General features: G+C 40.2%; 1 protein-coding gene across 4 annotated transcripts in view; it reads left to right on the top strand.

Moving 5' to 3' along the window:
* NRP1 (neuropilin 1) overlaps positions 1 to 16656 on the top strand; it is a 111018-nt gene that overhangs the window by 83203 nt on the left and 11159 nt on the right. For 2 of the 4 annotated variants that reach the window (XM_014880357.2, XM_014880356.2), the window contains exons 10-13: positions 907 to 1238; positions 5741 to 5885; positions 8765 to 8848; positions 11903 to 11962. In XM_014880357.2, coding sequence (XP_014735843.2) covers positions 907 to 1238; positions 5741 to 5885; positions 8765 to 8848; positions 11903 to 11962 — 621 coding nt within the window. Of the gene's footprint in view, positions 1 to 906; positions 1239 to 5740; positions 5886 to 8764; positions 8870 to 11902; positions 11963 to 16656 lie in introns of all 4 variants that reach the window. The other 2 variants (XM_014880354.2, XM_014880355.2) reach the window with 1 other exon arrangement.

The following is a 16656-nucleotide window of genomic DNA, read 5'->3' on the forward strand; positions in this document are numbered from 1 at the left end:
TTACAGTTTTAGGTTTTCAATACTTTCTACACAGTGGAAGTGTCTTTATCTGTAAAGTAAAAATACAACTTACAGTTGAAAGAAAATGTTCATGATTTATTAGACTTTAGAAAGCCAATTTTTCTAGCACATTTTTTAGCACTTAATACAGTTCAATGTACAGTTCAAGGCACTAATTTTTAATAGTTCTGGGGATATTTTTTTTCTCTTAAGGTATTTCTTTAGTCTTGAAAATGTCTCTTAGAACTGGTTTCTATACAGCAGGAAAATAAGATTACTGATTACTTTGTAAGAGAATTCCAAGTCATTCTATGAAATCTTTTCAGATTAGATATAGGTAATCAGAACTACTGTTACATTCTATGTTAGAATTCTTCATTCTTTGTAAGCAGATACTTCTAATTTATTTTTATCTAGGATCAGAAAAGAAGCAACTATTTAGCTTTTGTGTCACCTTAAAAAGTCTGAGAGACAAAAGAAATGCATTAGGAAAATTTCACATGCAACAATAAATTATATTTTAATATATGAAGATTTCTAGTGTCACCAAAATTAGGTAATATGCAACCAGATTTTGGCTGGTTTTGGAAGTTTTCTCTGAGGAAATATTCACAAATTCAGAGGGCCCTGCACTCTTTGCCTTGGCAAGAAGAATAGAAAACAAGAATAGAATAGGATTTTCTGATCCTTTTGGTTCCCACCAAGCCAAAAATACTTGTGGTATTTTGGTACTTCCTGCTAAAAGTAGGATGTGCAAGTTTGAACAAATGAAAATTATATACAAATCCAATGGATTATATAAGTAATTAGTTATGATAGTTGAATTGACTGACGTGTCCTGTTTCTGTTTTGGCACTTGTTCAGAATAACTATTTAATTTATTTGGAATTATTTTTTTCTCTGTAGATTATCCTTGTTCTGGGATGCTGGGTATGGTGTCTGGCCTTATTCCTGACTCTCAGATTACTGCATCTACTCAAGTGGACCGAAACTGGATTCCAGAAAATGCTCGCCTCATAACGAGCCGTTCAGGTTGGGCACTGCCACCAACTACTCACCCATATACGAATGAATGGCTTCAAATAGACCTCGGGGAGGAAAAAATAGTGAGGGGCATCATTGTCCAAGGAGGCAAGCACCGAGAAAACAAAGTGTTCATGAAAAAATTCAAAATTGGCTACAGCAACAATGGATCAGATTGGAAAATGATCATGGATTCCAGCAAGAAAAAGATAAAGGTAAGGGAAAAACTCTGCACTAACGAAAAGTTGAGTTTAAAAAAAAAAGTTTGCGTTACATTTCTACACATCTCTATGTGACCTTAGCAAAGGCACACAGCTGGGGTGAAGCCAAGTAGGAGGACTCCAAGGGCAGCAGCCCTGAAGGAATGCTGTGGGAGCTGTCCCATGCCTGAGGGCGAGAACTGGCCTTAGGACATTTGCCTCTCTGGCAGCAAGTTTTGCTTATTCAACAGATAGCTCAGGCTTGGCTCCTGGCAACGTTGGTGCCTCTGTGGCCCACAATTTACTGCAAAATCCCATGCCATGGGATTTTAAAATCTACTCTAAAAAGCCAAACTAAAACTAACAGTGAACAAATTTATTTCAGACAAATCTATTTGAATTGCTTTTATTTTGCTTCTTTTCTGTCAGAGCTATAGAATGAGAGTGGTGTTGCTCAGCTCAATGGGGTACCTGTTGTATTTCTCAATTGCCTGTAGATTGCTTTGAGAGTTTCACAGGCTTTCTGTAATGATCTGATCCAAGTCCCTCCAAAAGAATGTGATGAAGTTTTTGCCATGTTATCCCATCCCAAGTGAGAAGTACTATTGTACTGTCACAAGAGAAGCATCTTAGAAGTTGCTTGGAAAGACATTTCCAGAGGAGGGACAAATTAATTTCTGGGTTAGATTCCAAGGAAAAGAAAATTATTGTGGCCCTGAAGAGTTTCTGGGAATGTATCTGTTTTGATTTATCTTTGGATGCATGCATTTCAGGACCTAAATTGCACTGGGGGTTTAGCTTATTTACACCAAATCCCATTGAAGTCTTCCATTCCATCTTGGTATCACTGCTCACAAAGTGCAGTTTTGCCTCAAAGGGCACAACTCTTTCTTAGTCCTCCTACCCAGCACCTTGAGGAAATGAGTAGGCATGCAGCCCTGCTCACAAATCGGTGCTGTAGTACTGAGATGACCAGGGAATCATATACCAAAATGTGCCCTCAAAAGGCAAATCATTGTGCTGCTCAGCAGATGGGAATCCTGGAAATTGCTCCATATCTCATCTGTGTTAGTTTGAAAATTAGATGTAAAAGCTGTTTTGCTGTATAGACTCATCCATTGGAGGAACCTGTGTTTCCTTAAAGGAAATGCTGAGTGGGCCCATGGATGTAGCTTTTCCAGGCACATTTGGTAAATATTGGACTTCATTCTCTCCTGTTTTAATCTCACTGAATATGTCTGCATTTTCTCACTTTTCATCATTTGTTTGGGGGATTAAAACTAAACGGATTCAGCCTTTGCAGTCATCTCCTTTCTCTTGTTACCATGAGTTTTGACTTCATCATAAAGTGTGAAGGGAGTGTAAATCAACAATGGGATCTTACCATTTTCCTTCTAAAATAGATGTTGTTTTGACATGTACTTCTACACTGTGGCTCAACGAGGGAAAAAAATAATGCCATATGCTTTCGAAGCAGCGCGCCGTCTGCTGCATGGCTTTCTGTTTTCTAATACAGGCACTTGCCATCATTGTCAGAAGTTAGCAGTTTGACAAGAAAACCAGTGTGCTAACTAATGCACTGAGCCCATCCTCAGCTTTCATCACCACCAGAAATTAACTTTCAAGATTAATGGAACGGAGAGGGCTGGAATTCAAGTCTCTTGTGGCATAATTATAATCCTTCCTGAAAATTCAATATATTTAATAAACTTTATTCCAAAGCACAAGTCTTCTTTAAAGAGAATAGGATAAATCCCATGATTTTGGAGCCTGAGGAATTTAAAATGTTAGTACTGGAATGTAGTGTTTTTAACTGTAAGTAGAGCTGGATGGGACAGGATGCTATAATGAGTCACAGCAGGAACGTGGATTAGAAACAGCCCTGTTATATGAAATGAAACACATCGTTTCACTTGGTTTAAGTCGTGACTTTCAATAAACAAACAACTGCATTTCAGAGAAGAAAGAGCAGTGACAGGCTAAACATAACAACAGAATGTATCCAAAGGGTGAAACATCACCTTGTTTCTTAACATGATCTTGTCATTCATGCCTGCAGCTGCTTTCACAAAGACTACCATAACTCTTTCCTCTTTGGCTGACCCAATTTCAGCTGGTTTTGAGTGTGCAAAATGTTTCCCCCTGTAATTTAGCTCAAGCACTCAAAGGAGTGAAAATCACAAATCATCAAATAACCATGCAGAACTCCATTTCAAGATCCAATTTGTATTTCTTGTCCACGGGCTTGCTTACTCAAGCTTTCTCCATAAAGTCATCTTTCTCTTTCATACTTCTTTCCTCCTTCCACTTTTTATGGGAGTGGGATGAATTGTTGTGCAGGAGGTTTTTGCTGTTATTTTTACAGTTCCTCTCATCATTTCTGGTACAAGAAACTTCAGAACATCCTGCCATTTGGAACATCCTTTTAAAAATTTTCTTAAGTATTTATTTTGATTTTAAAATATGTTAGGTAGATTTTTTTCCACTCACCATCTTAGCTCCTCTTTTGTTTAACTATTATTTATTATACCTTATCTTTGTAGTGGAGTAAAGCAATTTGTGACATAGCTTGTATAAAGGACACTCACAAAGTGAAGTTTTGCTGTACACTCCTCTCTCCTCTCCCACAAAGAGTATCAGTATGTGTTTTAAATGAACAGTCAAAATTGAATCACAGGCAGCTCTGCTGTACAAAGGACAATGATTCAATGTAATTCTAGATGCCTATTGAATCCTAATGTCTATGTGTCAGTACTCCATAGTGATGTCTTTTATAAATCAGTTTTCATTATTATATGTTGCTATTAAGACTACTATTAAAAAAGGGAGCAAGGATTCCTCGGATACATGTGTCTGTCTACTTTTTACACATAAAATGGCATTTATTCTTTTGCATATAGTAGGTAGCTTTTCTGATCATTTGCACTATATTGTTATTCAAATGTAATAATATGTAATTCCATGTCAATTAGATCTGACAGGCCCTCTACACATGAATTTGTGACAACTGTCTCCCAAGCTCTGGCAGCACATTGGGTCAGCCAGTGCCCCTTGAAGCCACCTTGGAGGTGCAATTCCCCTAGGAAGTAGGAGAGGCAGCATTGATGTTGAAATTATGTTTTTAGCTTAGTTGTTCACAGTCTCCCATCACCACTGGCTTTTGCAAATGGCACTCTGTAACCAGTGGCCAGAAGGATTGTGATCATAATGCAGTACAGTAAACACAAGGAAGGCTTTCAGAACTGCACTGAAAATACAAGAGGCAATCAGGTTTACCTGTGCTGGTTTTCTGCCTTAGGAATTCAATCAGCTTTTCCCATAGCCTCAGTTTTCTCTGCCCCAGATGAGCAGAAGGAGTTCACTGCAGGTTGGGTTTTGTTCTCATCCAAAGTGAAGGGCATCTGATGCTTTCTTCCTGAAGAATGCTTCTGGTTTCACAGCTGTATCTTAGAAGTATCTTATGGTAGCACTTCTAATCTTAAATTTGAACTGCAGTTCAAAGATGGTTTTTAGAGTTTTGCCATTTCACTACTTCATGGAAAATGTGAAAATACTTTTACTTCATTGTTATATACATTTTCATATTTTGTACTTTAGAGGCTTCTGTAAGTGATATTCTGAAGACATTTTTTGCTATAAAATAGGGTAAAAATAATTGCTTTTTCTTATCTTGGGCTATAAAGCTTTCATGCCAAGGACTGTTTCTTTGTTCTGTTGATTCCTTCTAAAGACTGATCATCTACATCGAGGCACTTGAGGTGTTGCTATGAGTACAAATTATAATGTGTTCTATATGCAAAAGATTACTGAAAAGGAGAAACTGAAGGTATCAAACAAATGCCATTGAGAGTTGTATTATGTCTGAAGAGCCCAAAGTGCAATTCAGAGAAGAGATTTTTTTGTCTGAAATGTACACTTGCTGACCTGCCTTGCCTGTTGGATTATATTGCAGTTTTGTCAGGAAGCAGCTTTCTTCTCTTTCTTCTAATTCTTCTTCAATAGCAGGCTCACTGGAAGAACTCTTGCAGCTACTGCTCCTGAAGTTTAATTTATGCCTTTTGAAATAGCTACAACTTGTGAAGCTCTGTCACTGGGGGAAATCAGATTGAAATTTTCTCTTGAATAGTTGGATTATTATTGTAACCACTTAAAAGGTGACAGGATCTTCACCTTAGCCATTTTTTTTCCCTGAGAAGTGTTGGAAATGTCACCCAGTTAAACCTCAGATCAGAGCGTCATTTAAAAACATGTCTCATTAAACACTCAGCTCTTGTTATGACCCTGATGGATTGGTTGCTACTGAGTTATGAAAAATGAAATGCATTACTTTTCCGAGAAGCTTTAACAATGTATTTTCCATTCTCATTTAGGATAGGAATGCCTGACACTTATTAAGCCGTTAGAATATGGCCTACTGCTCACCTAATTCAAAGGCTGGAGAATGAAGGGAAAAAGATGAGTGTGGAAAATAGACTTTTCTTTTTTTTTTAACAAGTATCATTTGTCATGCTTTGCAGACTTTTGAAGGCAACACCAACTATGACACGCCTGAACTGCGGACTTTTGAACCGGTGTCGACACGATTCATCCGTGTCTACCCTGAGAGAGCCACCCACGGGGGGCTGGGGCTGCGAATGGAGCTGCTGGGCTGTGAACTTGAAGGTAATTGCTCTGCTAGAAATGAATGCACTTTATTATTTTCATAAATACATTCTCTGCTTGGCCTGCTGCTGAAGACTGCTGTGTGTGCACAGGCAGCACATCGGACTGTGGCTTCCATGACTGCCATTAGTGCTGTTTCTTGGCCTATTCAGCTCCTCTCTGCAACATCTGAGTGTGCCCAAGGCACAATTATTATTATTTTTCCCGTTCCTTTGTTGAATCACAGTGATATTCTCCACATGGTTTTCCATTCCCTTAAGCAGCCTTACGATTATACTTTTGAGAATCATAGAGCTATTAGGAGAGAATAAAGACAGGAACTTAAATTTTATGTTGCCATGATTCAACCCTGGAGGAGATGTTTTCCGAGAATCCAGAGCTTTGCACTAAATATAGTAATTATGTCCCTGTATCCTTCAAAGGACCTGAAAGTCACACCACAAGCTATGCTGGGCAAAGATCGCTTGACTGGACAGTGTCTGTGGTGTTACTTCTGGGGGGCAAAGGGGGCCTCTTTGTTCTTTACTAAGCTTTAATTTTGCAAGAGTATGTAGGAGATGAAAGACCAGGAAAAGCAAAGTTTAGACATTTGTCCTTGGACTGTGACATGCAGTCTGCTTTGATTTTTGTTATATAAACATAATTATTTAACTTCATAGATAACTACAGATAACACTATGTGAATTTAACAATTTTATCTGGTGGATAGTGGTACAGTGGTGAGGCTTATAAACCACACAGCTTAAAAATACACAGAATAACAAACCACATTATTTGGGGTTTCATGTGACACCTCTTATAGAAGCAGCTGAACAGGCTCCCAAGATGAATGGAAACAAACTCTACCTCCATTTCTTTCTCACCATTTCTCCCCCAAGAAGGAAGTGTGGGAGGCACTTGCTGTGAGAACTGATGAGTTCTGTGTTGTTTTTTTTTAGTTTAGTGATTGAATATGTAGGATTTTACTTGGCCCGGAAAGTGGGGAGGTTGGAAATACTTCTTAGTTCCCGCAGGAAGTCCTCATTTCCTGTGGGAATACTTAGTTCCTGCAGACTATTGTGCTACTTGCTCAGAAAAAAAGAAACCCCAGCACCTGCCTTATGTAAACTCACAACCTGTGGGCAAAGCCCTTCAGCCACAGGGCTCCTGCAGCCACCCAGCCATCCAGGAGTGAGTCTGTGGACCACCCTACAAGAATACATTGCTCAGTCAGATGGAGGAGCCTTTGCTTTTAGGCAAACTTCCTTTTTCCACTGGGACACATCTTTTCACATTTTTCTTTCTGCTATGGTATACTTTTGATGTATGCTCACCTGTAGGTCACCCACGGACAGGTGAGGTCAGTTCCCGTTTTCCTCTCCAAGAAGCACTATAATGCTTGATGTTGTATAATTGCATCTTAAGGAGGGAGTTGAATGAAGTCACTTGAGATTTACTGAGCAAGAAAAGAGCTGAGATGAGAAAAGAAGCATGGAGGTTGGCACAGAGAGGAGTAGAAATCAGCTCTCCAGCAGTAATGAGCAAGGGCAAGTTTTGTGTGCTTGAAGCATCCCAGGGGGACATATATGAAATGACGGCAGAGATGTAGGCAAGCTTGAGGCTATACAGGGACACAAAGATCAAGATAAGAAACTTGACTGGATGTAGAAAGCTAGAAGGATCCCCCAGAGGGGTTTTTATAGCAATGTGGATAGCAAATGTTCTGCATAATTCATAATAGGTACAGAACTGTTTCTTTAACTAGGGATAAATTGAACCTGTAAAGCATAGATCAGGGTCCTAATGAGGAATGTTTTATCCCATAATATAGCTACTTCAAAAACTACCACCTGTCCTGACATTTTCAAGCCAAGAAATCAGTGTATGTGATCTTCTGTGGCCACCAGACGCTGAGGGCAGTAGAAGGGAATAGAAGAATCTGCAAAAGACATACATTATTGCATAGCCTATAATGAGTGAAAAAGACTGCTAATGAAAATAACAGTAAGTGAGAAGAGACAAAAGCCTGGATCACATTCCAGGAGTGCTTATCTTAAGCCAGGGAACTATACGTGCAGCATGAAACATAAACTTAAACATAGCACCAAGTCTCTGTGTTCTGCTTTTCCAGGTGTGATGTGCTTTGCAGATACTGGGCTATGTATTTTCTGGCCTCTTACACAAATCTGAAGCTTTTAACTGTAATAACAAAGTTCAGACTTTACTGGTTAGGCAGCAGCTACCGGAAAGTCATCACCAGCGAGAAGCAGGCAGGTGGCCGGGAGGGATGACTGACATCACTGATGTCTTATTTATTTATAACTTCAGCAGAAAACAAAAGAAACACCTTCCATGTGTCCTCATTAAGCACAAAGTGATTTCACATCACTCTGCCTTCCTGCTGCTGTTACCAAAACCGTGCTCAGACATTTCCTCTCTTACATGTGCTCTGCAGAGAGGTTTCTTCAGCAACGCCTTGGGTGCTAGAGAATTACCACCTTGAGCATGTAGCCCTCCTGCTCCTCTGCACAGGCCCACTCACTGGGACTTCAGAGAACAATAAAATTATGGGGTCTCTACCCCATACACTACCCTCCAGGACTCTTATTCTGCCTTGCCAGGCTTCCATTCTTTCTTGATTGGTACAACAAACACCCATCAGCCAGTGAATAGACAGTCTGGGGCTTTGCTGCCCAGCTCTGCTCAGCCCCTGAGCTCAGATATGCCTCAGTGCAGGAGGCAGAACAGGTACCCCCATTCCAAAGAAGTGCTAAGCATCCTGCAAAGTAGAGTTGCTTCAATCCTTAGACACAAGACATGGAGCTCATCAGGATGTTACTTCCAACTGCATGCTGGGTCCCCAGCACGTGTTCTAACTGAACAACTGGGTTTTGTTTCAGCTCCGACTGCTGTCCCTACTGTTTCCGAAGGCAAGCCCGTGGATGAGTGTGATGACGACCAGGCAAACTGTCACAGTGGCACAGGTGATGACTACCAACTGACAGGTGCAGAAACCATCCTCATTCCATTGCAGCTTCATTGTAGCTCATATCCATCACCAGCTTAATGTTTGCACTGATTTAACCACTCAGTATCAATGGACATTAGTATGCAGTTTATATCGTTAGTGCTGTCAAAACATGGGCATCTGCCTTTTACATATGGCAATACTTTTGATTGTTTTCTCAGCTATGTAATTTTTGAAGAAAATAATAGTGACTGGATGGAAGAGAGGGCAATTTTTTGAGCGGCAATTGAGTGTCTAATCAAATATTCTAATCAAACTTTCTCTTACTAACAAGAAAAGCTGGATAATACTCTTGAGATTTATTGCCTGAGATTGAAGAACTTGAAATATTGCTTGGTTTACATATAGGCTTCATGCCTAAAACTTAGTATGGGACTCAAATCTCATCCCCAAACCTTCCCAGACCAAAACAAAAGAGATTTGTTTCGTCAAAGTGTACTGCCACATACTCACACTGCCAGAAATATTTCCATGAGCTTCCCTGTCTACACTGCATTACAGCCACAGAGGGGCTGATGTTCTCCAAGCTGCCATCACCAGCAGAAAAATAGGAGGGGGAGGTGTAACATAGACTGTAACTGGAACAGAGGAAGCTTGCTAGGTTTCATATCCTCGCACTTCTGCACAGAATCATGAGTCCTTCTAAGACAGCTGACACTGCACCTTTATGTTTTTGATCTCTTCTTGGAGGTCACTTGTTCCACAAATCTCTGTGTCTGTTTGATTAGATCTATGCATCTGCAGTAATTGAGCTTGTTTTTAGATGCAGCGACACAAATTATTTCATCACTGCTCCCTGATATGCTCATCTAATAAATGTTTATTGCTTCTTATATCCATAACATAAAGTAGCATTAAAATCTGGCAATAGCTGTCCAAGAGGTCATTGGGTGAGCTTAGGTAAGAGATTGGCTTTTTGGAATGAGCCAAGTAGAACATCAGGCAGCAGATACAAATGAAAGTGAAATTTCAATATCAAACCGTTTCTGAGCTTTGCCAATGTCTCCTGTAATTGGATGTTGCAAATCATAAATTGGAAAATTCTTGAGTGGAAAAGACAGTGCATGGTCGCTGTCACTGCTTTTCAAATCAGTGTCCCAGATGAACCTTATTCTTTTTGAAAACAGCCATGAAGGGAGTATGATAAAACAGTCTGTATTGTGTTAAGGTAGCTCAGAAAGCTTTCAGTGTTACAAAACAATGTAATTTCTTTATTTATTATTCAGAAAAGAAAGAGGCAGGTCAGGAAACACTAGGGCTTCCTGCAGAGCCCTACATTGTCTTGCAAAGCCCAATAGGTAGAGACATATTGCACATAGAGGAGGCTCTGCCAGGGAAAGCAGACAGATCTATGCAAGCACCTTCCATGTTCAAAGTCTCTGCACTACAAGGAGCTCAGGACTTCATCCCACATGTCCCTTAGGGAATGATTATTGAGCAGAAGAAAAACCTTCTGGCAGTTTCTGCAGGTTGTGCTTAGAGGGCAATTTATAATCTCTAAGACAAGAATAGCCAATAGCCTTCCTGAGCAGATCATCTTCCTGAGCATCCCTCTTCTAGGGAACTGAATGTTTTTTAGTATTAATGAAAATTAAGTATTATTGAAAATTACTGCATTGCCCTCCTACAAAAGTGCAGACTCTTACATATAATTTATTATTACAACACCTAGAAACCCTAGGCAGCATATGCCCAGTTGTTCTGGACATTGGAGAAGTGTTGCATTGTAGGTATGGTTTTACTTACAACAGTAAAACAAAAAACAAAAACAAAACCAAAAAATTTTACAACAGTAAAAAGCACAGAGGTGATTTTACCAATAAATTAATTAGAAACATCCTTTTCTTCCTCCAAAATGCATAGAAGGCAAGTGTGTAATTCTTGTGGCCCATTCAGGATAGCAGGGCAGTGCAGAGGGGATTTCATGAGTGCCTTGCCCTCTCTTACCCGTTCCCAGTGCGAGCGTGGCGTGCGCGCTCTCGTGGGCACAATGGTGGAGTCGCTTCCCTGACAGCACTTGCACATATGTGAGAACCACAGTGAAGCCTCCCTTGCAATTAACTGTAATTGTGCTGCAGGCCAAATTCCTTCCTGCTCTATTTGGACCCCATACAGAGCTACTCTATTTGCGTGGTTTATAGCGTTTCCCATCAGATCATTCTCACAAACATAAAGCTGATACAGCTTGGGCATTCACTCTCATTGGAAGTCATCATAGTCATCCTTTCTATAATGCTTTAAGCACTTGCTTGCTGGAGAAAAGAAAAGAGGAGCCATTGACTGGTAATCAGCACCCCACCGTGCATTTATAATTGTGCTAATTTCCTTTTTGTTTCCTTATGAATATGAGGCTTGCTTTAAAAAGTCAAGTATTTTAAAAATATTAATTAGTAAGCATAGGAGAGGGCCATGACCCCACTCACCTCTTGTTTATCTGCATGAAGAAAAGGACAAAAGGGAAGTCCTTAATTCTTCCTTCACTTTGAGACAGAAGTGAAACCAACCTTAGACTAGACCCTAAAGTCTGGCAATTCCCATGCACCTCTCCTGTGAGCTGGTCTCACAACACAGCTATGAAATAACATACAGGGAAGCCCCAGTTTTACCTCATATCCCTGACACGAGAAACAACACGTCATGGCTAAATGAACAAAGTAGTGACTCTTAGGAGGTGCCATAAAGACCAGTTGCTCACTTCCCATGTGATTTGGAGCAAATCAGTGTCTATAAACCAAGGACAGTCACTGGGACATGTTGAGGATGATTTAGTGGGTATTTGCAAGGACTCCAAAGACACACAGCTTTATTTAATGAAGAGTTCTTGTATTCTTTTTTGATAAAGGAAACCAGACTTTTACTGTCATATTTTCATGCTTAAGCTTGCATATTCAGTTACCTACATGTCTAATAAAGACAGTAATATTTCAGGTTTATATATAGGTTATTTCTAATGACTGCTGTGTCCTTTGTTGTGTCACATGTATCATGATACGCATAATTTCTTTTCCAGGTGGGACTACAGTGCTGAATACAGAAAAGCCAACAGTAATTGACAATACATTACAACCAGGTAAAAAAAATTCTTATTAAAACCACAATAAATTCCATACCCAAATTTCATGCCAGAGACAAAATAATGAATTGCAGCACTTCCTGACTTACCATTCCTTAAAGTCTCTGAAGTAAAGAAGCATCTGGTCTCTTAGCTCTGTACAGTAAATATTTTATTCCTTTCATCCACATGTAGATACAGCAGAGAACAAGATTTCCTTCTGCATCAGCAAATGCCAAGTGCTGACAAAATTAAACTAACTTAATCACACAGTGCACTGTTTAAATGTGGCATGTCAATGACACAAAGTGTGTTTGCAAACTCCAGGAAAACAAAAACAGCCACACAGGCCCACTCACTATTTATATCCATGGTTTTTCAAAACTAAGACAAGTAAAATTTGCCAGTTTTTTCCACCAGGGAGCTGGCAGTTTTACAATATTGTTTTCTAGCAAGTTTTCTTGAAATGGGGTTACATAAACTGCTACCATGAACTTGAAAAGAGAAAACCAAGTTGTCACTGGCAGCAGGTCCTTGTTACTTAATACAATAGCTAGCAGCTTTTAAATTCCTTAGTTTGCTGCTTCCTTTGCTTTCATACCATTTTTTTAATATCCTGTACAGTTTACTGGGAGTGGGGGAGAGGATGGATTTGGGCAGAAAACCCAAACTCCAAAAACTATAAGCAACAGTTAAAAATCCTTTGCATCAATAATTGTGGAGCGGTAGAGAGGTCAGTTTTCAGTTACTCCCATTTCCTCCATTAAAGCACAGTCAGGCACAGTCTTGCAAGTGATTTATGAACAGGGTGGGTGTTTATCATTGTTTCCTCAACCATGTGACACAATTCACTCTTGCTTCAAGTGAAAGAAAGGGACTAATAATGCAAAAAAATTTCCTAAAAGATACTGATGGTGTTGATCTGATTAAGAGATAGAGCTGACTTAGCTCAGATGTTGTTCCCACTCTCAGCCTCTGCATTCAGATATTGCAGAGGCCAGTGCTTTTACTCTCCTCAAAATTTGTCTCCAGGGTCACTCAGTTGGCTAAGTCAGCATACACTATTTTTACCTCTGCCCTGCTTTATGAGCAGAGGCAGATCATGGAGCACCAGTGCAATGGGAAACACAAAATGAGTCAGTCACAGCCAGTCCCCCCGTTGGGACACCTCTGCACCCTCCTCTTCACAGTCAGCACTGCTGAAGGGCTGGACTGCTGCTGGTCTCACAGTTCTGCATAGGGGTTGGGGATGCAGAGGAAGAAAAGATTCTGTGCAGTGGATTTAGAGCAGAGCATGTTAAATTTTGTGTCTGAAATTATCTGTTAGGTTTCTGTTTTGATGAGATAAAGGATTTTTTTACAGTTTTTTGAACTATCTTCTTGCATTTAAACAAGTCGAAAATTTGGAAAGTGCCTCTGTGCAGTGCAGTTTCAGTCCCCCCCGAGCAGTGCCAGCTGCTTTGCAGGTTGTGTTTAATCCCCTTGGCTTGGGTGGGGCTCTCCAGTAACAGATTGACTGTTACTACCAGATATTAAGATATCCTCATTTTCTCTCCTTACTTCCCTCCTGCACCACCTTTGCTTACTCCGTGATGTGCCAAGTTTTTCTCTATTAAAAGAGTTTCTGAGTGTCTGCTCAGAGCATGCCAGTGTTACTTCCCTGCATTGTGCTGGTAGGAACCGTTTCCTTCCGGGGAATAAGGGACGAGTTCACATCCCAAACTCCAGGCTCCCACATGGCAGCACATTACAAAGATCATAGATAGAGATCAGCCAGACGCTAATAAATAAGAATAAGGTTTCCAGAATTTCCAGTTTAAGGCATAAAGTTTTCCAGCTGCTTCATAATCCCTCACTGAAAACCAGCCAAAACTCCCAAAAAGGGGCAGACGGAATTTTCCCTCAGCATGGGGAAACTCCTCCTGGCATGGAGGTGGTATAAACATTTTCTTCTGCTGGAGGGACATGGCTGGACCCGAGTGAAGCACAACGGAGCAGGGCTGTGCAGCCAGGACTGAGTCTGCTCCCTCAGCCACGAATAACGTGGCTTAAACTGCCCTTGAAGTTCCAGGGCTGCCTGGGGCCCCTGGCCCTCTGCTGCCTCAGGATAAGTGCACTCCTTCTGCTCTTCTTGAGCTGAACAAGGTAGGAATTTAACACATCAAAGACTGAGCCTTCATCTTGGCCTTAATTCCCTTTAAGGCCTGGTTTACCTTAAGATGTTAATGCACCATGAGGTAAATGATGAGCTCCAAGCCAAAGAGCTCTTCCAGATCAGTTGAAGTTTGCAGGCTGCAGGGGTGACCCTGCATGGTGGCAGTGGTGGCCACAGCAGAGACTGGCCAGCCCTCCCAGCAGCAGCACCTGCCATGGCACAGGTGCTCTGCAATGGGTACCAGCACCACGTACTGCTGTCCTGCCTGCATTCCAGCCTGCAAATATCCCTAATCTTGTTATCCCAGACTAACATGCTTGTGTGTGTGAAAGCCTGAGATTATCCTATTCCAACCAGCTTTCATACACTATGGAAACAGTTAAGAGCAAATAGCTGGAAAGCCTCCATGTATAAACAAGCTGTTCCATCAAGGAGTCTTTTACAGTTCGTTTCAAGGGGACTGAATTGAAAGAAAATAAAAAAAGAATTATGATTTCAAACTGCTGAAAATGTTTAGAGGTTTGGGTTTATTTTTTTTTAAGAGAGGCTTTACTTTCCTCCTCAAAAAAATGCCTTTTACAAATCTGCCTGTCAAGTTAAATACCTCAGTCCTCAGTCCTAAGACTTTCTAACATCTAGTCTTTTTGAGCACATCGTTTTCAATTCTAAAGGACTATTTGAGATGCTTGTCTCTTAGCTATTTACATACAGAGCAAGCTGTTCATTTACATTACGTGCTCTCGGTGTGTAATCTGAGTCTTTCGTAAAGCAGACTGTTCTGAGAAGTACCTTGTTTTTCATACATGTAATAGCTATTTCAGAAAAATATAACTAAAAATACCTGAAGCTAAAATCTCTGCCAAGAAATAATTTAAAGGTAGAATAGATCTGATTCTCATACATGCTGGAGCAACTTCATATCAGTAAAGGGATATTAAGGCTGTTAAATTATCATTTACTATCATTTAAGGTTATCCTGTGATGCCACCATAAATAGTATAAAAAGGTGAAATGCAAATATGAATCAGACCAAATATACTACTTTGAAGTGGTCCAGATCATGTTTGTAATTTCCTTTTTAATGTTGATCTACCCTTTGGCAAGAGCATCTTAGAGAGCACTTTCATGTCATCTTTAATGCCATCATGCTTCTTCTTACCTCTTGTTGGAGGAGTTATAAAAATATGTCAAAGTCTTTGGGCCACAAAAGATTAATGGACTCTCAAGAAACTCACACAACTAGATTTTCAAATTACTTTCTTGTTCATGTGCAGTAATGGTCCCAGCTGTGAGCAAGATGTGGTCAAAAAGTACAGCTGTTGGTTATTCTTTGAGAGGATAAATCTGTTTTAATTCAGTATCACGTACCCTACGTTTTGAAAAAGGCATATGGGATTTCGTCACACCTCCCTCTCAGATTCTCATCTGAGCTGCTGCTATTTGATTACATAATAGCTGGTTTTCTTTGTCCTCTCAATACACACAAACCCAGAGATCAGTCACCTATTGGCAGGAGAATTATCCTAGCATGGGAATGGGCCAGCACTGCAGAGGGAGCCCAACAATTGCTACTCGTCCCTAGTTTCCTTCCTTCCACCAGAGCTGCCAAGCTATAGTTCAAGGACAAAGAAGAGGACAGATTGCCTGTAGCTTGCTGTGAGCTACTGTATCAGCCAGCCCCCTGGGACCTTTAATAGAAGGGCTGAACTAGTCTGTCTTTTCTGGGGCAGATCCATTGTCCATACTGAACCATAATGAACCTATCCTGATGCTACAAGTGTCCATTATTAATTGGCTAGCAGGCCTATTTTTCCTTTTTTATGGGTCCCTGGGAGAAGCACTGGAAGAGACATAAGAATAGGCAATAAGAAATGGCATGTTTAAGAAGCTCATAAAATAAGAGCACTCTGAAATGCCTTGCCTTTGACCTTCAATCCCATTGCTGTGATTGTCTAAGGAATATAGTAACACAATAACTTTTGAGAAAACAATAGGAACCTAGCAAGAAACAGCTAACTGTGTGCAGGTTACTAGTCAAATTCTCCTCAGTTTCAGTGGATTCTACTTCTGGGTGGAAAACAAGTTCATTTTTATGCTACACCATGCTGTCTCTGAGTCTGAAGCCAAGGAACACAGGCATGGCCAAAGCATATCAGACTTAGGCTCTTTGCCAATTTCCTGGACTATATATTTCAAATGAAAGTGTAAGAAAGTATTTATTAGATAGAGCTGTGAAATTTAGCTCTGTTTTGAAGCTCTCCTTCTGATCCCAGTGTTCAGAACTGTCATCAGAGCATGAAGTTAAAGGCTTTTGTCACTTCCTTGCACTTTAGAATTAACAATTAAATTCTGGATGTTTTTCTTGTCAGTGTCCAGTTCTCTTTGAATTGTGTTCAATCTTAGCAGCATTCAAGGGAGCAAGTACCACTCATATCATATGAAAATTGTATTCCTTTGATCCACACTGAGCTTCACTAGATATCTCATGTTACTTAGCCTGTGAAATGGAGAAACTAAAATATTGTTCTGTTCTGAGTCTCTGGATTTATCATTCATT

The sequence above is a fragment of the Sturnus vulgaris genome, chromosome 1, assembly GCF_052056855.1.
Source record: "Sturnus vulgaris isolate bStuVul1 chromosome 1, bStuVul1.hap1, whole genome shotgun sequence".
In the NCBI taxonomy this organism is placed as follows: Eukaryota; Metazoa; Chordata; class Aves; order Passeriformes; family Sturnidae; genus Sturnus; species Sturnus vulgaris.